The sequence below is a fragment of the Eschrichtius robustus genome, chromosome 2 (genome assembly GCF_028021215.1).
Source record: "Eschrichtius robustus isolate mEscRob2 chromosome 2, mEscRob2.pri, whole genome shotgun sequence".
In the NCBI taxonomy this organism is placed as follows: domain Eukaryota; kingdom Metazoa; phylum Chordata; class Mammalia; order Artiodactyla; family Eschrichtiidae; genus Eschrichtius; species Eschrichtius robustus.
Window position 1 is genome coordinate 162,115,755 of NC_090825.1, and position 22,045 is coordinate 162,137,799.

The following is a 22,045-nucleotide window of genomic DNA, read 5'->3' on the forward strand; positions in this document are numbered from 1 at the left end:
GCACTTGCCATTTGCGTTTTGGAAACAAATGCCAGAGTTTGTATTTGCCCCTTTTAAGTGTAGTTGAAGGACTGGAGCCACCCATTGTTGAGAAGTGTCAGGGGAAGACCCCACTGCTGTTCAGTGTGTGAGAGGCTCTTGGGGAAGGAGGACTGGACTTCTGTGTGGCTCCAGCAAAGGCTGGGAGCAGAGGCTACAGGTGACCAAGAGGCAGATTTTGGCCCAGTATAGGAAAGGCTTCCTTCGTCTGAGAGTGATGGTGGTGAGCTGCCCATCCCTGGAGGGGTAGAAACAGAGGCTGAGGAAGGAGCAGACTGCTTTGGGTGGAGGGTTCCCATGGACACATCAGCGGCTGAGAATCCAAGGTTTACAAGGCCCACATCCTACCCCCACCCCCACCGTGGTCAGCACGGCAGCTAATAGTCTTCCTGGTAAGTCCCCTAGACTCCACCAGGCACAGTTGGGGTAGTTTGGTTCACAGTTACACAGCAATCGATAACCCCATCCTGGCATGCCTTTACCCGCCACCCCCCAGCAGTATGCCCTCTCCACCTAGTGCACCTGCATCACATCACACTTCCCCCTGGCCTCGCTCAGCTGGTCCTGGATCTGACTATACCCGCCTCCTCACTCCTCACCTGGCTGGGCTGGATGCTGTGGGGTGACATGAAGAGATGGAGAATAAGGCTCTGACTCCGGCCAGGCTGCCTGATCCCAGGGGAACCTGTCCTTCCCTTTGTAGAATTGTCACAAGGACGGCACCTATATCACCAGGCTGTGAAATCCCATGGGGTATTTGTTCTCCTTCCTCCCCTCCTGACCCTTCAGCCCTTGTAGCTCCTAGATAAGATTTGGTTGAACAAATGAATGAAGGAATGAATGGATGGAATCTTTCCTGTGAAAAACAGAAACTATCAGGTGACCTGTGCTTGGGGACATGAGGACTCAGCTGACTGTTTTTACAACCCCCCTGACTGAGCCCCGGCTCTGGGGCTGGGTCCCCACCAGGCACCAGAGCAGCTCTGCCTCGGTCTCCCTCCCAGCCTCTCCAGGTGACACCCTGGAGGTGTCTCACACTTTGGTGCTTCCACATTCCATCCCCGACAAAACGTGCCGCTGCCGCCCAGGGAAGCGGGCAAATGCATGGCCGCGGGCACGGGAGCCTCTGCCCGCCTGCTGGGACTTGCGCAAAGTATGTGTCAGTAATCCCGGCTCGGCCCGCTGGGGCAGGAGGGGGTGCTGGGAGGGCTGCAGGCAGGGCCATGCAGCCCAGGGGCTGGGAAGAGGTGGCCCCCAACACCAGGGACCCAGGTCTTGGGACCCCTCCCCATGGGCCCTCCCATCGCCACAGGTGCTCCAGCTCCTGGGGAGGGGTCTTCCAGGCAGGAGAGAGAGAGAGCATAGAGGCATGTGGGCTTTTGTTGGAGACGCCATAGTGGGTAGAAAGAGAAGGCAGAACCTGGAGGGCTTTGGGGCAGGTGAGCACCCTTGGGGGAGTCTGGGTCCTGTGAACCTCCTGGACAGCTCCATCCAGAAAAGACAGAGCCTACCCATCAAGCTGGGTAGCCATCAACCCACAGGGCAACCAGCCCCACACTCAAGGCCTCTGGTCTCAGGACAGGGACCTGGTCCAGCTGTGGGGAGGCCCTGACCTTAGAAAACAGCAATTTGGGACAAGACAGGCACTCTGGAATCCTCATGTGTCGCCAAGGGGAAGACCCATGAGACCAACCAGGGTCCTCCTCAGCAGAGGCCCTGCAGGCAGAGTGCAGAACAGGGGCCCCCAGATGAGGACTGAGCAGAGATCTGTGCCTTCGAAGGACAAGAGAAGATGTGGCCTTGCTCTCTGGGAGTGGCCCCTCATGGCCCAGACATGGGAGGTTGTGCATGAGGAGTGGCAAGCTTCAGCAGGGTCCAGAGAGGGCGGCTAGCAGGGCTGGGAGCACAGAGCACTTCCTGGAGAGGTGGCCCTGGATGACGTGTGGACAGAATGTGCCCCAGCCCCGCCAAGGTGTGAATGAACCTGCCATGCCCATTGCTCACTTCCCCTCCAGGAGCCTCTGATAGAATGTGGTCCACCACCTCCTTGGACAGATGGAGAAACTGAGGCCCAGGAAGGAAGGGCAAAAACAGTTAATTCAGTGAATAATACAGCTGGTGACCACATCCTGCCCTCCAGGCCCAGCCAAGCTGTCCTCTCCCCAGAACCCCTCTCTTTTTGAGAATTGCTGTGAAGTCCCAGCTCTCCCTCCAAAATGCGCACAGCCATAGGCAAGGGCAGAGCTGTGCCCACAGTGCACAGGTACCCTGTGTTTGCTGGTCTTGCAAAAAGAAATCAAACCAGGACTCCAGAAACCTAAGAGCCTATGACTCTGTTAAGATCTGCCAGGTAACGGTGCACAGGCACTTAGCCTCTCTGATTGAGGATCCACCCCCAGAGGAGCCAGGCAGGGGCGGGCAGAGAGGGGGCCTGCTCCAGGTCCTGCCTTTGCCCCCAGCCTCTGTCCACGAGAAGAGGCTTCTGCCCTCTGGTTTCGCGGCATATTTACGGTAAAATCCGCTTGAGTGAAGGCCATCAGCTCAGGTTGGGGCAAAGCTGGCCCAGGCTGGGTCCTGAGTGGCCTCCTTCCCCTGCATGTCACAGCCAGTGCCTTTGCTCTATCTTGAGTAAGACTGTCTGGCAAGGCGCCTGGCCTTTCAACAGTGCAACAGGAGCAAACGAGGGAGGAGGGAGAAAAACCATTAGTGCTTTCAGGAGGCAGGCGTGGCTCACGTGGCCCCGGCCACAGGCTGGAATCGGAGTCTAGGAGCCACTTTGCAAACTGCACACGTGGTTGCTTTGGGTTGAAAATGATACCCCCACCCAGAAAAAAATTATTACTAAAAAATTAACCAACAATAGCATTCACAAAAACCTGGAAAAAAAAAAAGTTCGTCATCTTACCAACTTAATACAGGCATTTTCCTCATTTTAGGTTCTTATTTCATTCACACATTTTTCATGATCATAATAACAGTGTGCAGAGAAGATCGTGGTCTGTTTTTTAAGGCGTACCATCTCCCATTAAACATTTTGCATTTGTGGGAACTTCTCAGCGATGGTGCTAGCAGTTACTCAGGCCTGTGGTGTGAGCATACTGTAATCTGCTTGCCTGACCATTGGCCCTTTCTGCTGTATGGATGACCCCGCAAGGAGGATCTCTCCAGAGTTGGAATTTGGGGTAAAAGCTCAGGGCTCAGAGGGGGGTCCTCCCATATCTGGGCAGGGAAGGGTGCATTCAGTTTGGGACAATCTGGTTTTTAGGGGCCTTCGGGACACCGGATGTGACATCCAGTTGAGCATTTAAAATTCTAGCTCCCAGCCAGGGGACGGCTGAAGGTGGGGGTGTGGGTGTTTCCTGGGTTGCCACCCTGCACTTCAGGGTTGGCAGCAACAAGAGAAATGGAACAAATTCCTCGTAGGGTGAATTGTGGTGACCAAGTGCAGGGTGAAGGAAATGGGTGCAGTGAGGGCAGGCTGGCCTCTTGGCCTCTGCCTGCAGGCTGGGCAGGGCCTTCATGCCCCTGTGGTTCCCAGGCCCCCAGGACCACCGTCCCAAGGGAATGGCAGCACACCCCCCCCCCCACCTCCTGCCTGGCTTTCCCTGAGGCCACAGGACACAGCTTTTGCCCATTAGGGCAGGGCCAGCGACCCCTGAGGTCATTGTTGGCTAGAACATCCTGCATTGGTGGTGGCCGTGAGGAGGAGGAGATGCATGGTGATCCCGAGGCGAAGTCAGGACCTCACGGTGACCCAGTACATGGGCCTGAGGGTAAAGGAGGGGTGACTGATTGTGGGGTTCCCACCCCCAGTGCTCACCTGAACACCAACATCCCTCCTGTGAGTGGCCCTAAGTCAGGCCCCTTCCATCTCCATCTGGTCCCCAGTTTGCACACCTGTCAAGCATATGAGAGGCTGAAGGAGAGATTGGAAAATTAACCTGAAGCCCCAGACACCCAGATGAGAGCTCAGAGTGGGTTCCTGGGAGGTTAATGAGGCCTGGTCCACGCTTGTTACCCCTCCAGAGAACCCCTCTCAGCAACACTGGACAGAAGACCATGAGTTTGCCTCCTCAGGGTTTGGAAACGGGCGGTCTATGCCCTGCCTCAACATCCCCCTTCCCACCACAACACTTCTGGAATGTTCACTATTGCTGCTTCCTTCGTCTGTCACCACCTTGCTCTTTTCAGGATCTTCACCACCTCCGGAAGAGAGATGTGGGGTCCGCCCCTGCTTATTGCTGGCTCTGGGACACTGGGCTGGAGGGAAGCAAGTGTCCAGCCTCATGGAGACAGATGGGGCTGTGGAGGGCGGGGGCTCACGTCCTGGCCCCCGTCCTGAGCCTGGCTGAGCACGCTCTCCCCTGCCTCTATAGCGGACCTCGTGTTCTCAAAGAGCAGCACTGGAAGTTTCTGGAAGCCTTGGGATTCAGAAGCAGAAACCAAAGGAAAACCTTGACTGCCAGACCAAAGGGTTTGGACTTGAAGCCTTGGGAGGCTCCCTGGACTCAAAGTCCCAGGACTCAAAGCTGGGCTTACCTTCAGTGATCCCAGAATTGGTGGTTTTCAAACACCAGCAAGCATCAGAACCCCCTGAAGGGCCTGTCAAAACAGGTCACTAGCCCCGAGTTTCTGATTCAGCAGGTCTAGGGGGGCACCACCTTGGAACTTGCATTTCTGACAGGTTCTGTGGTGCACTTGTTGCCCGCCCAGGGGCCACCTTAAGAGGACCCACCTCTCACCCAGCTACCTGGCATGATAGCTGGGGAAACCAAGGTGCAAAGGGTCCAAAGCAACAGGCAAAGTTGACCAGCCAGGGGACAGATTGGGGCCACCACACACATCGCCCGTCAATGATAGTTCTGTGTTGGAAACAGGGTCATATTGAATCCGGGAGACCAATAGTGTTCTGTGTCTTTGGGTTTAGTGGTGTCTGTGTGGGATTTGTTTATTAACATGATGTTTATCTTACTCTCTGTCATGGATTGCATGTTCATGTTCCCCAAGATTTATATGTTGAACCCCTGACCCCTGCAATGTGATGGTGTTAGGAGGTGGGGCCTTTGGGAGGGGATTAGGGTTTAGATGAGGTCATGAAGGTGGAGCCCCCATGATGGAAATAGTGTCCTTAAAAGAAGAGAAGAAGACATTAGAGTTCTCTGCCATGTGAGGACACAGCGAGAAGGGGGCCATCTGTGAACCAGGAACCCTTCGCCAGAACCCCACCATGCCTGCACCCTCATCTCAGACTTCCAGCCTCCAGGGCTGTGAGAAATGAATGTGTGTTGTTTCAGCCATCCTATCTGTACTCTTTGCTGTGGTGGCCCACACTGACCAAGATAATTGTTCATAAATGTTACCTTGTATGTACTGGCATTTAATACATTTTAAGAGCATAATAGCATATTAGAAAGGGGGAGCCTTGGGAAGCCAACCTGCCAAAACCCCATCCTGTCGTGTTAACTCGTTGACGTTGGTCAGGTGTCTTCCTCTAGCCCCAGCTTCTTGGTCCAAGAGATTCCCCGGGGTTCCACCTACCAGGTTGTGTAGGTTGGAGAGAGTCATATAGTGGGCAGGGCCAGAGCCAGGACCACACAGGTGATGGTAATGGAGCAGGTGGGCCAGATAAGTAGCTAGGCAGTGGCTAATGGCAGGTGGTGGCAGAAGTGATACCAGGGGCTTGGAAGGAGGAAGTAACCAGCTTCCAAGAGAGAGGCACTGGTCCCTGAGGAGGGGTGGTGCTGGGGACACAAGCAGAGGAGGGGGAGGGAGGGAAGAGCTGTCTAAAGGCTGCGGTAACCAGCCCTTGAAGGTGACAGACCCTTGGGCTACACATGGAGGGACCACCTCCTTGCGAGGTTCAGTTCCTTCTGGCCTGAGCAGCTTGGAGGGTGAGAGAAAAGAGCCAGCATGAGCAGAGGAGGGAGATGGGGAATATTCAGTCTTCGCTGCATGACAAATGACCAGAGTTATGGCTTCAAACATTACCTGTGCATTCACAGAGTTCACAGCTCTGCAGGTCGGAAGTCTGGGCAGCTTGTCTGGGTTCCCTGTTCAGGGTCTCTAGAGACCAAAATCAAAGTGTTGACCAGTCTGGGGAAGAATGTGCTCCCAACCTCACCCAGCTGTCAAATTCTGGCCCTTGCGGTCCCCATGTACTTGCGGCTGTCTGCCAAGGGTGGTTCTCAGCTCCTCGAGGCCACTTTCTGGTCTCAGAACGCAGCCCCTTCATCTCAGAGCCAGCACCAGCTTCAGACGCTGCTGATGTCTCCAACTTCTGCTACCAGCTGGAGGCTCTGCTTTGAAAGCATGCATGTGGATAGATTAACTCAGCTTGGTGGCCCTGATTTATGTCTGCTGTCCACTGCAGGTCCTGCAGACATAGCAAGTGTGATCTGTCTATATTAAGAGTTCTGGACAGGAAGGTGGGCACTCTTGATGCCACATCAGAATCTGGGCTTGGTGGGTGGGAGAGCAGGACAGAAGCCACCTCCTTCCAGGGGTGCATAGCTGCCCTCTGTCCCATCCCCCAAAACCACATGTCCCCTCCCAAATGCTCCTTAGATGCCCCCCTCTGGATGCCAGGCCCCTGGGACAAGAAAATGACATCTTTATTTGTACCCACCACTAACAGCAGTTGAACACACCTTCAATTATGAATGGAGGTGACAAACTGCAGCAGCATTTGTGGCTTCTGAGATGCTATCACCAGGAGAAAGCAGATACTTTCGTCTCAGATGACAGTTTGCCCAGAGATTACAAAATGCCATTGAGCTCTCAGCCCATCATGTAGGCTCAGTAAAGAAACACACAGCCCTGAATCACGAGCTTGTTCCCTGTTGTAACCCTATGTCAGTCTGCTTGTTTTCTTGTAACTGTTTCTTTCTTCTCCACTTGGTCTGGGATGATGACTTGACTATAGCGCAGAGAGTTTGTGCCGGCCAAACCCACTTCCCCTAGTGGTCACATCTCACATAATTATCAGGATGGAGACCATGCTAGTGCACAGCCGGACACAGGCTGACTTCACCAGTCTCTCCATGGATGCCCTTTCTCTGTTCCAGGATCTGACTCGGGAGCCCAGGTCGCATTTGGTGTCATTGCATTTTATGTGCTCTGAGAACCTGGGGAGGCATAGAGCACCAGGATGGTGGTGCCCTGTAGTTGCAGCACTTTACAGTTTACAGCATTCCTCTCCCACTAAGCTGTCTCTGGTCCCTGGCGAGACCCTTAGACAGCACAGTACGTGGTTACCCCTGGGGTCTGGGGCCCAGAGTTCTGGTGGATGCTGCTCTCCACCATCCTGTCCAGCCCCCAGCCCCAGGCCAGTGTACCCTCCACTTCCCCCTGGAAGGGCATGGGAGGAAGGAGTTACAAATCTTGGTTTTCCAAGTATTAATTGACTGGGGGCAACTACCTTCTTCTCAGATTAGAAATTTGAATCCTGGGGGTGGTAAGGAGATAACATATGTCCAGTTTGGAATTTTTTCCAGCTTTATGGAGATATAATTGACATATAACATTGTGTAAGGTTAAGGTGTACAACGTAATTATTTGATGTATTTACATGTAATAGTGATGTATATATTGCAAAATGATTACCACAATAAGGTTAGTGAACACAATTTGGATCTTTAATATGAACTTTTTATGAACCAATTTATCCTTCAAGGCCCAGCAAGATTCAGTGACCTGAGTTGGGCCCCCTTGACCCTTCCCTACCCACTTTCTCTCACACACTGGGCCCTCCTGTGTCTGACAGGACCCCCCAACTTTCTGCCCTCCTTGGGCAGGGTCTGCATCACCCAGATCCTCTTGGTTGCCCAGCTCTGGAACAGAGGAAACTTTCTGGAAATAATTCAGGGAACTAAAGGGGCCATCAGGTCCAGAGGGGGTGGGAGAGGGATCCAGTCAGGCTTGGTGGAGGCCAGAACAGCTGGAGTGGCATCTGGGCTGGGAGCCGGCTGCCTGTACTCTGGCCTTGCTCACGGAGGTGGTCATATGGGGCCTGACTGGGAGGAGGTCCGAGAGGAGACAGGGGTAGGGGAGCTGACTCAGCACCCCAACCTTGGAATGAGCCTGGGGAGAAGCTGTGAACTTGGGAGTCCCACTCTGCTTTCCCTGGAGCTGCGGCGTGGCGGCGTGAAGGGAAGTGGGGAGGGGCCGAGGTGGGGGCAGGCTCTATGCTTTCTGTGGGAGGTGGTGGGGTTCTGGGAATGGGCAACTCAACCCCCACTCAGAATGGGTCCTGGCCTCTGGCATCTGGCAGGGGCACCGGCACCTTGGGACTGGTGAGGACCGAGAGAGACTGAGTCTTCTTTCTCTTTCTGTCTGAATTAAGTGACCCCTTCTTTTTCCACTTGTTCTGAGTCTCTGAGTACATTCAGCCAGTAAAAAGAAATCAGCTGAGTGGATTTGCCTTCTGACGGACCCTCTTCGTCCCTTCTCCAGTTCGAGCCAGGCTGCCGGCAACAGAAGGGAAGAAGAAGAGAACCCCATGAACCTCAGGAGTCAGCCCCTTCAGAAAGGCTCCATAACCAGAGCCCTGAAGGTCAAACCTTACCCTAATGTTCCATCAGGAAATGTTCAAACATCCAGAAAAGATGCAGGACGTCGACAGAGAACATCTATGTACCCACAACTCACATTTTACTTGACCCAGTGTATTCCATACCTAACCATCCCTCTATCCACCCACCTATTCATCTCATGTTTTACGTGCCCTCAATCCACTCTTCCCCTGAACACTTTGGCTGGCTCATTGTTAACTAGAGTTCAACGTTCGTTTACAAATCACATCCCATGTGGGGCATCAAAATGTGGCCCAGATAGATGTGAAGTACCCTGGCTCACGGAGTGGAAGAGCCGCAGCCTGTCAGGGCAGCCTCGCCTGGAGTGACAGCTTATTCCTGCTTACAAATGGAAACCCCTAGTCCCAGGCAAACTGGGACAGTTGGTCCCAGCCACACCTCACCTGCCAGCCTCTGAGGCACCTCTGCTGGGGCTCCTGTGTGCTCCAGGGAACATAGATTGAAAACCACTAGCCTGGCCCCCACAGTCACGTCTCTGGCCTGGCACTCCGTTGAGGCCTCCAGGACTGGCCACAGCAGCCCTTTCTTGGCCTGAGGCAGAAGGAGCCTGGTGAGTGACCAACCAGTCTAGCCAGAGATGGGCTCTGAGCTATGGGAGGTGCCATAGAAGCTGCTGGAGGATCCTGAGCCAGAGTCCTGATTCTCCCCCAATCCAGCTCCTGCCCTGTGTTCTACTTGCTGTCTTCACAAGGCTACTCAGTTCCCATGACCCTTCCCCATGAGCCCCTCCACTCTTTACAGAAGATGTCATCCCAAACTCTTGTGCTGCCACTTCCAGGTTACATCCTGTTAATGCCGAGTGGAGTGGGGGAATAATGCTGGGCAAAGGTGGGAGGCGGGGACATTCAGGGTCACTGTGAGAGGTACCACATGGTGGAAACGGATAGCCGACCTCAGCCAAGGGCAGTCGGAGGCCAGCCACATGTGCCGATATAGGCAGAGTGGTCACTGGGGCCGGGATGGGATGTCTCAGTGGGTGGAGGGGTGTAGAAACTGGCTGGAGTAAGTTGGGTAGGAAGTGGAGGTGATGATATTCTGAAGGGGGACTGGGGCCCAGGGAGTTCTGCCCTCTGATTTACAGGTGGGAGGTTCTCCACGAAAGCGTGGGCTGAGAGTGGCAGCGGGCACGCAGGTTAGACACGGCCTACCTTCCCCGCTGCCCACCGCCAACCCGTCCTGGACATCTGACCTCAGCCTGGAGTGGGCAGAGCTGGCCCATCTTCTCCACCCTGAAATCCTCACCCTGCCCACTGTGTGCCTCCAAGAGCAGACTGCTGACCTTGGCCTGCATGCCACCTCTCAGTCCAAGGGCCAGCTTCCCTCCCATCCTCCCATCCTCCCATCCGTGCATTCAGCCTGTGCTGGTCCATCAGGAAGCTAAGCACCTGGGCCAGCCCAGGGGTCCCGGAGAAGCGGCAGAGCAGCCCCTGTGGTCTCCACTCAGAGCCATCTGTGCAGGACAGGGTGCAGGAGAGCAAGGCTCAGATCACAAAATACTTGCTAGAGAGGAAAGACCTCACAGCTGGGTGAAAGCAGAGGGCTGGCCTTTCTGAAAACCTTGGGGTCCCAGACTGTGGGGTGGGTGTGAGAGAGAGCTGGGGAGGGTCAGGCCTGGCCGGGCACCCAGCACCCAATAGGCTCTGCAGGTAGTGAAGGAACAAGCAAGGGAATGAGCCAGCCCCACAGTTGAATGCCACTCGGGAATACAGACTCAGGCAGCGGCATGGGGACGTCCGTGATATCTGGCACGAGGTCATGGCTGGTTTTTGGCTCATCAAGTCATGAGGATGGACAGGATGGGGCGTGTGCCCAGGGAGGGGGGTCAGATATTGGAGCATGGATGTGGGAGGGACCCAGGAGGCCAGGAGTCCGGTCTGGAGGCTTCGGGCCTTCCCCAGGAACGGGGACTCTAGGGCTGGCCACCCATTAAAAGAAGGCTCAGCTCCACTTGAACACCTGACTGCAAGGTGTCATGGACAGTCCCTGGGGAAAGACAGGTTTTAATTCTTGAGAGATGCACTTGATCAGGAAGGGAGAGCAAGCAGAGGACGAGGGCTGCATGGTTGCCCAGAAATGGTGGGCAGGAGGGCACGGGATGAGAGGACACCATACATGGAAACCCTGTGTTCAGGACTTCAAGGAGAAGTTGCCCTCTCCCCAACCAGCTAACTGAATACAGAAGTACATAAATGCTGCCTGGGCGAGGCGTAGAGGGTGGCCCTCACACAGAAGGGCAGGGGGGCTGTGGGGGATACCAGGGACTCCGTGTGGCCGTGGAGATGCATGGGACGAAGGCCCACATCAGCTGAGAGGTGGGTGGAGACAGGAAGTGTGCGGGGAGGCTGGTGTGACGGGAGCAGGGAGCTCACAGGGTGTGAGAGGAGCGAGCTGGACAGATCCAGATTCTAACAGGACTGCGCAGTGAGGAAATGTTCTCTCTGGGTCATCCAATGAGGCATCTGCAGGTCCTGAAGGGCGTGGGTTTTGTGCCTTAAGGCAAGGCAGCCTCTGAAGATTCTGAAGACGAAGAGGGAAAGATGTTAGGATATGATGTGTATTTCCAGAGGGTAGGTTTGTTTCTCTGAGAGACAGTGATCCTGTGTCCTATCATTCTCACCACAGCTGAATGGAACTGGGTTAGACTCTAGTAGGACTTACTGAAAGCCAGCATCATAATGCAGGTGTGTGGCTTGCTGAGGGACACAGAAACCTTTGTCCCACCTTCTCAGGGGTGCTTAGCCCTCCCAGGGGAGAGGAGGTGCCAAACAGAGGAACCTCTTGGGGGGGGGGCATCTAAAATGGTTATAAAGCTGCCATTGCCTTGGTTTCCCCACCAAACAAAGGAAGGGGAAACAGACATTTCCACCTGGATCCCACCAGAGAAAGCTACCAGATAAGCAGGGACCATCCTGCCAGGCAGAGGGGCCACTCTGGGCCGGGGACACACCACCCCAGACAACCCAGAGGGAGGAGGAGACACGGCTCCCTGAGGAGGAGGAGAGAGCGCAGAGGCCAAAGGCCTGGGTGAGCATGGAGAGCATCTGCACCTCTCTGTGCCAAGAGAGTCCACAGATCTCTGGGGACTAGGTAAGAAGGCACAGAAGGCTGTTTCCCTGGAACCACCCCACTCCCAGTCGTCCTCCTAGATCCGTGGGGCCTCCCATGCTTTGGTCTTGTGTGCTACCACCCTAAGGGTCTTCACAGCCCCTTCCGAGAGCTGAAGAGCCTTTGTGATATCAGCGGTTGATGGGGGGCAGGCTCCCACAGCCGGGCCTGAAGAGTAGCACTGGCTGCACAGTCATTCACACGGAGCGTCCACCCAGGGGTGAAGGAAGCACTGAGACGCAGAGGAATCAAGCAGAGCTCTGCCAGCAAGAGCCCATCACCCCGCTACACAGACAGACGCATCCACAAGTGACAGGACTGTGGGTCATCCGTCGGGATGGGCAAATATAACAACATGTCACCATGGGATTGGAGAAGCTCTTTCCCCTCTGCCCCAAAAAGGACCTGGTGGTTCTTCCTCTTAAATCAAGGTGTAATCACATATAGTAAAATGACCACATTTCAATCCGTTTTGACACATAAACACATGTGTCACCAACACCTCCATCAAACACAGAGTGCTTCCTTCACCCTAGACCAGTATGGTCCAGTAGAACTTTCCACAGTGACTGAAATATCTAACCATCCAATGTGGCGGCCACAGGCCATGTGTAGCTGGTGTGACCGAGAAACCAAATTTTTCTCTCATTTATTGTCATTTTGCTTAATTTAAATTACATAGGCACGTGTGGTGAGTGGGAACAATTTTGCAAAGCACAGCCTGAGGAACATTCTCTCATGCTGCCTTCAGGTCAGGCCAGTCCTCCCTATGAATGAGGAAACTACCCTGATTTCTGTCCCCATCCGCAGTGTTGCCTGGCCTTGGTCTCCGTCAGAGGAATCGTGGTCACCCACACTGTGTCAGGCCTCTCTTCAGCACCCTGCCAGGGAGATCCCTGCCCTCTGCATCAGTAGTCCACTCCTCTCTGTTTCCAGGGAGAATTCCACTGCAAGAGTAAACACTGTCTGTTCATCCACGCTTCTATGGATACATACTTGGGTGGTTTCCAAGTTTTTCTCTGATGATCACAGCCCTGTGAATATTCTTGAGCACATCTTATTGTGGACATATGCTTTTATATCTGTTGGGTAAATAGCCAAAAGCCAGCTGGCATGGTCGGTAAGAGTTCAGCGGTGATTTTCACCCATATGATTTAGCCACTGCTGTACCCCATCTCACTGCTGCTCCAGAAGTGGTCCTCCTCCCTCCTACCACAGACCCAGCAGCTCCTCCTCTGGGCAGCCCCTGTGCTGACCCAGCATCACACTGCATCCTCGAGTTCTGTCCTCTGTGTTCCTGAACAGTTTCAGGGTGCTACTGTCTCCACCCCAACAGAGCGGGGGACACCTGCAGTTGTGTCAGGCCTCCACCACTTCCTTGATTTACTTTCTGTCAATCCATGTGCACATCATGATGTTTTGTGCTAAGTCTCAGGTACAGGATAGGGACAGGCTTCCTGCATGGTAGAAGCACATCTTGCCCTGGAATGCACAAGTGTTTGGAAGGAAAGGGCCTGGGTGCATCCTCCAAAGAAGGTTCACACTAAGGCGGGCCTGGCTCCTGCTCCTGTTTCATGGGCCAGCAGTTCACCCCCACTACTAACCAGGCCCCCTTGTCCTCCTCCCCAAGGTCCCTGGCTGTCGGGCCCCAGTACTCATCCCTGGGGACACAGCCCATCCTCTGCGCCAGCATCCCAGGCCTGGTACCCAAGCAGCTGCGTTTCTGCCGGAACTACGTGGAGATCATGCCCAGTGTGGCAGAGGGCATCAAGATCAGCATCCAGGAGTGCCAACACCAGTTCCGTGGCCGCCGGTGGAATTGCACCACTGTCAACAACAGCCTGGCCATTTTTGGCCCTGTGCTGGACAAAGGTACATGTGGCACCCGTCATGTCTTTTCAGGCAGAGGTGGCAGCCCAGGGATGTGCGTGCAGCAGGGTCCAAGCCAGCTTCCCCCTCAGTGAGGGTGGGCACAAGCCACTACATTCCTCTCTGCCTTCGTGTCTCACCTATGCTCAAGTGTGGGAACAGCACTTCCAGCAGGGGGGCAGTGTTGCACAGACCTCATTACCGTAAGCATCTCCCATGTGGGTCCTTTCCAATGCTCACCCACTCTGGAGCGTGCTCCTGACACTGGGAAGAATGTAAGATCACGCAGAGATTCCTCCTGCTTCCCCTTTCCCAAAAGCAGTTATGTAGTTCCACGGGGACAAGATTAACCATTGCAGGTTTCCTGCAGGAGCCAGGACTTCAGGCAGGTCTTAGAGAGAAAATATGAAAAGAAACAAAAAACACAGAAAGGGAGAGGGTTGGAGATCACAGAGGCACACAGCAGAAGTTATCCAGGGTCATGGAGCCAGAGGGTTATTTTGGGAAGGAGAGGAAGATCAAGAGCGCTGGGTGTTGGTTAACTTATGGTGAAGAGCAAACTTTCACAAAACCTAGTAGTTTAAACAATAATAATCATGTGTTATATGTCCCAGCATCTGCAGATGTAGGCAGATGCAGTAGGCAGGGCTGGTCTCTGCACCTCAGCGGGTCCTCGTTTCTCTTGCATATCTGGTGGCCAATGCTGCGGTCAGCAGGAACACCCACAGGTAGCCTCTTCACGTGACCTGGGTTCCCTTAAATATAGTGGACGGGCCCTCCAGCAAGTGGGGAGAGAGAAAAAGAGAGAGCGAAAGAGGGAGAAGGGCTTCTTTCACCGAGCAAAATGTTTTCAAGATTCGTCCACCTGTAGCATGTTTCAGCACTTTATTCCTTTTTATGGCTGAATTATATTCTGCTGTACGGATGGATCACCTTCTGTTTATCCATTCATCTGTTGGTGGACATTTGAGTTGTTTTCAACCTTTTTTGGCTATTGTGAATAATGCTGATATGAGCATTTCTTACAAGTATCTGTTTGAATACCTGTTTTCAATTCTTCTGGGTATACTCCTAGAAGTGGGATTGCTCCATAGTAATTCTGTGTTTTGAGGAATTACCAAACTGTTTTCCACAGCAGCTGCACCATTGTGTATCCCCACCAGCAGCACATGAGGGTTCCAGTTTCTCCACATCTTTGCCAATGTTTGTTAGTCTCTGTCTTTTTTTCCCCTTTAGCCCTTCCAGTGGAAACAAAGTGATGTCTCATTGTAATTTTTATTTGCACACCCCTGATGGCTAATGATGTTGAGCATCTTTTCATGGGCTTGTTGGACATCTGAATGTCTTCTTTGGAGAAATGTCTATGCAAGTCCTTTGCCCAGTTTTTAATTTTAATTGGGTTGTTTGTCTTTCTGTTGTCTAGTTGTCAGAGTTCTTTATATATTCTAGACACTAGACACTTACCAGAAATACAATTTGCAAATATTTTCTCCCTTGTATAGATTGTCTTTTCACTTTTGTGACAGTGTCCTTTGATGCACAGAAGTTATACATTTTGGTGAGATTCAATTTACCTATTTAGATGTCGTATCAAAGTAAGCATTACCTAATTTAAGGTTACTAAGATTTACACCTGTGTTTTCTTCTAAGAGTTTTACAGTTTTACTTCTTACATTTAGGTCTTTGATCTGTTTTTAGTTATTTTTTGTGTATGGTGAGTGGTACGGGTCCAGCTTCATTCTTTTGCACGTGGGAAACCAGTTATTTCAGCACCATCTGTTCCAAAGACTAGTCTTCCCCCCATTGAATGGTCCTGGCACTCTTGTCAAAAATCAATTATTCATAGATGTCTGGGTTTATTTCTGGACTTTCAATTCCATTCCATTTGTCTATATGCCTGTCATTCTGCCAATATCACACTATTATGTTTTCTGTAGTTTTGTAGTATGTTTTAGAGTTGGGAAGTATAAATCCTCCAACTTAAGTTTTGTTTTACAAGATTGTTTTGGCTTTTTTGGGATCCCTTGTAATTCCATATGAATTTTAGGATGGTTTTTCCATTTCTGAAAAAAAGGCTGTTGGAATTTGTTTTTTAACATCTTTATTGGAGTATAATTGCTTTACAATGGTGTGTTAGTTTCTGCTTTATAACAAAGTGAATCAGCTATACATATACATATATCCCCATATCTCTTCCCTCTTGCATCTCCCTCCCTCCCACCCTCCCTATCCCACCCCTCTAGCTGGTCACAAAGCACTGAGCTGATCTCCCTGTGCTATGCGGCTGCTTCCCACTAGCTATCGTTTTTACATTTGGTAGTGTATATATGTCCATGCCACTCTCTCACTTTTTTATGGAGATTGCATTGAATCTTTGAGAAGTATTGCCATCTTAACAGTATTAAGTCCTCTAATCCATGAACATGGGATGTCTTCCACTTATTTAGGTCTTCCTTAATTTTTCAGCAGTATTTTGTAGTTTTTAGTGAACAAGTCTTGTACATCTTTGGTTAATGCATTCCTAAGCATTTTTATTCTTTTTGATGCTATTATAAACGAAATATTGTTTTATTAATTTCCTTTTCAGATTGTTCACTGATTATGTATAGAAGTACAATTGATTTTTGTGTTTTGATCCTGTATTCTGCAAATTTGCTTAATTTTTTCATTAGCTCTAAGAGTTTTGTGTGGATTCTTTAGGATTTTCTATATATGAGATCATGTCATCTGTGAATAGAAACATTTTTGCTTCTTCCTTTCCAATTTGGGATCCTTTTATTTCTTTTTCTTGCCTAATTGCTCTGGCTAGCACTTTCAGTACTATGTTGAATAGGAGTGGTGAGAGTGGGCACCCTTGTCTTCTTCCTGATCTTAGGGGGAAAGCTTTCAGTCTCTCACCATTGAGTATATGATGTTAGCTGTGGGATTTTCATAACTGCCCTTTATCAGGTTGAGGAAATTCCCTTCTATTCCTAATCTGTTGAGTGTTTGTATCATGAAAAGGGTGTTAGATTACATCAAATGCTTTTTCTGAATCAATTAAGATGATCACGTTGTTTCACCTTCATTCTATTGATGTGGCATATTATTATTGGTTGATTTTCATACATTGAACCACCCTTGCATTCTTGGGATAAACCCCTCTTGGTCATGGTATGTAATCCTTCTAATATGCTGGAGGATTTAGTTTGCAAGTATTTTTTGAGGACTTCTGCATCAATATTCATAAGGAATATTAGCCCATAGTTTCTTTTCTTGTAGTGCCTTTGTCTGGTTTTGGTATCAGGATAATGCTGACCTCATAGAATGAGGTAGGAAGTGTCCCCTCCTTTTCCATTTTTTTGTAAGAGTTTGAGAATGATTGGCGTTGACTTCTTTTTAAATGTTTGGTACAATTCACCAGTGAAATTCTTCTTTGCTGGGAGGTTTTTAATTCTAATTCAATCTCTTTACTTGTTATAGGTCTGTTCAGATTTTCTATTTCTTCTTGAGTCAGTTTTGGTAGTTTGTGTGTTTCTAGGAATTTCTCCATTTCATCTAGGTTAGTCCTTCATTTTTGAAAGATAGTTTTGCCAGATGTAGGATTCTTGGTTGACAGTGTTTTTCTTTCATCACTTTAAATATATCATCCCACTGCCTTCTGGCCTCATTGGTCTCTGATGAGAAATTGACTGTTAGTCTTATTGAGGATCCTTTTTACATGATGAATAACTTCTTTCTTGCTGCTTTCAGGATTCTCTCTTTGTCTGTACCATTTGATAGTTTGATTAAAATGTCTCAGTGTGAAGTTCTCTATGTTTATCCAACTTGAAGTTTGTTGAGCTTCTTGGGAGTATCTTGAGTCTTCGAGGTTTTTTTAAATCAAATTTGGAACTTTTGGCCATTATTTCTTTAAATATATTCTTTCTGCTCCTTTCTCTCTATTGTCTTCTTCTGGGACTCCCACAATGTGTTTGTTGCTACATTTGATGGTGTCCCACAGGTCTGTTCATTTTTCTTCATTCTTTTTTCTTCCTTCTCCTCAGACTGTATAATTTCAGTTAAACTATCTTCAAGTTCACTGATTCTTTCTTCTGTCTGCTCAACTCTGTTGAAAACTTCAAGTGAACATTTCATTTCAGTTATTGTACTTTTCAGCTCCACAAATTTTATTTGGATGCTGTTTATAATTTCTGTCCCTTTATTGATAGTATCTCTTTGTTGAGACATTTTTCTCCTGGTTTCCTTTATCTCTTTGAGAACACTTAGGACAGTTGATTTAGAATCATTGTCTAGTATGTTCAGTATTTGTGCTTCCTCAGGGATAGTTTCTGTTAATTTAATTTTCTTTTTCCTATGGATGGGCCATACTTTCTTGTTTCTTTGCATGCCTAGTAATTTTTTGTTGAAATGTGTAGTTTTTGAATATTATAATATGATAACTCAGGAAATTAGATTCTTCTTCCTCTTCAGGGTCTGTTGTTGTTGTTACTATGGGTTGTTGTTGCTTGTTTGTTTAGTGCCTTTTCTAAACTATTTTTAATTACTGTGTTCTATGTCATGTGTGGTTCTCTGAAGTCTGTTTCTTTAGCTTAGAGTCAGCTAGTGGTTTGGCAGAGATTTCCTTAATATCCTGGGATAACAACAACAACAAGAAAAAGGCCCCCACTCTGCCATTTTGCTGATGCCACTTTGTATCATCTTTTGAGACCTAGCCTCAAAGGCTGAGCAGTGCCACATTCTGTTGGTCAAGGCAGTTACAAAGGCCCACCCAGATTTTAGTGTAGGGGACACAGACCCCACCCTTGATAGCATGTCAAGGTCACCTTGGGAAATGAGCATTAAGGATGGGACATTCATTGGTGTGGCCACCTATAGAACTGCCATCCAATCTAGGATGGGCCAACAGAGATTTGATGGCTGAGGTGGGTCCCCAGGGGCCACAGCTGAACATGCTGTCAGTAGCAAGAGTAGGCCACAGAAGGGGCTTCCCTGGTGGTGCAGTGGTTGAGAATCTGCCTGCCAATGCAGGGGACACGGGTTCGAGCCCTGGTCTGGGAAGATCCCACATGCCGCGGAGCAACTGGGCCCGTGAGCCACAACTGCTGAGCCTGCGCGTCTGGAGCCTGTGCTCCGCAACAAGAGAGGCCGCGATAGTGAGAGGCCCGCGCACCGCGATGAAGAGTGGCCCCCGCTTGCCACAACTAGAGAAAGCCCTAGCACAGAAACGAAGACCCAACACAGTCATAAATAAATAAATAAATAAATAAATAAATAAATAAATAAATAAAAAAGCATAAGCCCAACTTTATAAAAAAAAAAAAAAAGAGTAGGCCACAGAAGACATAAGAAGAGAGAATGCCAAAGGAAGGCTACTAGGACAGAGGTAGGGTGGGTCACATCAGCAAAGATCTGCTGGGGGCCCTGTAGTCCCAAGGGGCATTGGTGACAGGATGGCCAAGGCCATGTACCATCTCTTCCACACACCTGCTTTCCCATCTTGTAAAGGACAGCCCCATCCTTCTGTTACTTGGGGTCACCCATGATTCCTCTCCGTTGCAAGTCCCATCAGCAGTACCTTCAGAGTCATTCCTGAATCCAACCATTTACCACCAAGCCCAGCCACCCTGACACCCTGCATGATCAAAGTGGCTCCTATACAACTGCTCGGTCCCATTCCCAATGTCCCTGAGGCCAAAAGAGCTGTGTCAACCACACCCCTCCTTCACTTGGGCCTTCCAGGGCTCCCAGCTCTCTCGAATCCTCTGGCCCTGCTGCCTCTTTTCCCTCCTCCTCTTCATCCTCCCTGTGCCCCTCTCCAGCCCCCCTGGCCTCTTGGCTGCCTCCCAAACACTGAGTACAGTTCTATCTCCACCTTTGTTTTTGCAGATCCCTCTGCCATTGCTCTTTTCTCTGCCTTGTGTGTGATTCCCTGCCCATTTCCCTCAGTCTCCTTCTAAATGCCACCTTGTCTCCTGTGTCATGCAGCATCCCCCATGCTGGCCCTCTCTATCCCCGTCACCCGGCATCACATCTTGCTCCCCGTTGTCCTCAGTCCTTTACCATCACATCCATCAACCACCCCATGAGTACTGTGAAGCCCACCCCAGCTGCCCTGTCTGTCTTGCCAGCACGTGGCCTGTACGTATGAGAGGAACAAATGGCCTTGCTCAGACTTGGCAGCCAGAATACAGAGAAAGGAAGAACAAAAGATGTCTGGGAGGAAGACACACCAGGCCCCGAGACTGCTGGCGTACTGTGGGCAGAGGTCCTGAGAGTGCAACTGAGCATTGCATTAAGGGAAGGTGGGGCCTGGTGGTGTTTGTTCAAGGGGTCGGGGCTGTCTGACATCAGGAAGTCATGGTCATGCCCCTCAAGGTTGGCCTGTATTCTCTAGGGGCAGGAAGGGGCAGGGGAGAGTCATGCCGTGTGACCTTGACCAGCAAGTCAGCTCACTTCCTGGAGCATTAGCGTCCCTATCTATAAAATGGGAGAATAATTGCCACTCAGCCAACTTCACAGAGCTACTGGCTGCGGTAATTACACATCAGTTCCTGCAGGGATGGCCACTGACATGTGTGGGAGAAGTTAGGGCCACAGGGTGATGTGACACATTGAGTGTGGGGGCATGTGTGTGTGAGTGTGTGCAAGTGTGTGTGTGTGCATGCATGTACATGTGCATGATTGTGTGGGGGGGTCATGTGTGGGTTGTGTGTGCACGTGTGTGCATGTGTGTATGAGTGTGTACCTGTGTGTTTGAACACGTATGTGTTCACGTTTGTGCATGTGCATATTTGTGTGTAGTACGCATGTGCATTTATGTACGTGTGTGTGTGGTGTGTAGTGTGTGTGTGGTGCAGGGTCCCAGGCTGTGCCATGGTCAGGGAGGTATGCTCATCAATTTCACCATGCCCGGGAGGGCCCAGACAGGATCATGGTGCCATCTGGGTTCCTGGCTCCAGAGCCTGATGGGGGTGTCTAGGGTTCCCACTCTCTTAAGTAAGAAGAAATGTCAGGGATTTCGGGAAGAAGGCAGAAGCCTGTACACCTGGAAAGGCTGTCATCCTGCTGGTGGTGGAGGAAGGCTGTGTCAGGTGGGGTCAGGCCCCACCTGGAAACCAGAGAAGGAAATACGGATTTATTTCTGGACTCTCTTCTACCCCATTGGCTCACATGTCTGTCCTATGCCCAGGCCACACTGTCTTGATTTCTGTGGTCCTGCAGTAAGTTTGAAAACAGGGAAGTGTGAGTCCTCCAACTATGTTCTGCTTTTCCAAGCTTGTTTCAGCTTTTTGGGGCTCCTTATAGGGATTTTAGGATCAGCTCATCAATTTCTGCAAAAAAAAAACAAAACTTGGTTTTTTAGAGATTGCATTGAATCTGCAGATCACTTAGAGGAACATTGCCATCTTAACAATTTTAAGTCTTCTGATTCATAAACATGGAATGTCTTTCCATTTATTTAGGTCTTTAATGTCTTCCAATGACATTTTGCAGTTTTCAGCATACAAATCTTCTATTTCTTTTGTTAGATTTACTCCTAAGCATTTTTTTCTTTTTGATGCTATTATAAGTGGAATTGTTTTCTTAATCTCATTTTTGCATTGTTCATTGCTGGTGTATAGCAACATGGTTGATCTTCAAATATTGATCTCATACTCTATAACCTTGCTGAAGGTTTATCAATTCTAATAGATGTTTCATGCATTCCTTAGAATTTTCATGTCATTTGCTAATAGAGACAGTTTTCTCCCGTCTGGACACTCTTTATTTATTTATTTTTTTCTTGCTCAGTTGCCCTGGCTGGAGCCTCCAGGAAATGGTGAATAGCAGTGAGCAGAACAGGTGCCCCTGATTTCCTCCTGATCTTAGAGGAACAGCTTTCGGGGCCCATTCTGTTCTTAAAATTTAAAGATCTAGGCATGAGGATCATCCTTCAGAAAAATAAACAGATAAAAGGGGAGAGTTTTGATATAATGTCTCTTGATTCTTTGAATTTTTTCTGAGTTACCTGTGCCAAAAGTCTCACAGTGATACATTATCAACAAGTTTTTAAAATTTGTCAGCTCATGATTCAATTGGGTCCTCTTTCATTCTGAAACAAGAAATTGGAAACACCTGATTTACACAGAGCTTGCTGTCCCCGTCTTTATAGATGGCACCAGGGCTGGACATGTGCCAGGAAAACTGGGAGCCTCTTCATGGGTCAAGTTGGAGATGGGTGGTCCTAGAAGGGGAGGCGGGAGAAGAAGTAGCAATGCCAGTGAGGTTGCCTTGGAATCACCCATGCCGACCTACAGGCCCTGGCCTGTTTCTGCACACCCCTAGGGATATGTGAACCTGCCTTGGAGACCCCTGGGGCACAGCATCACCCTCACAGGCCCACAGGCTTCGTCCCTTTTCTGCACGTTCAGACATAGGATCCTGTCATGCTCAGCTCCAAACCCGCAATCTTCCAGCTA

The 22,045-nt window shown here is 50.1% G+C and overlaps 1 protein-coding gene across 1 annotated transcript in view; it reads left to right on the plus strand.

Annotated features, from left to right (window-relative positions):
* The window catches only part of WNT3A (Wnt family member 3A), a 46,909-nt gene that overhangs the window by 5,171 nt on the left and 19,693 nt on the right, over positions 1-22,045 (plus strand). Inside the window, exon 2 of the mRNA XM_068534669.1 lies at positions 13,366-13,607. Coding sequence (XP_068390770.1) covers positions 13,366-13,607 — 242 coding nt within the window. The remainder of the gene's footprint in view (positions 1-13,365; positions 13,608-22,045) is intronic.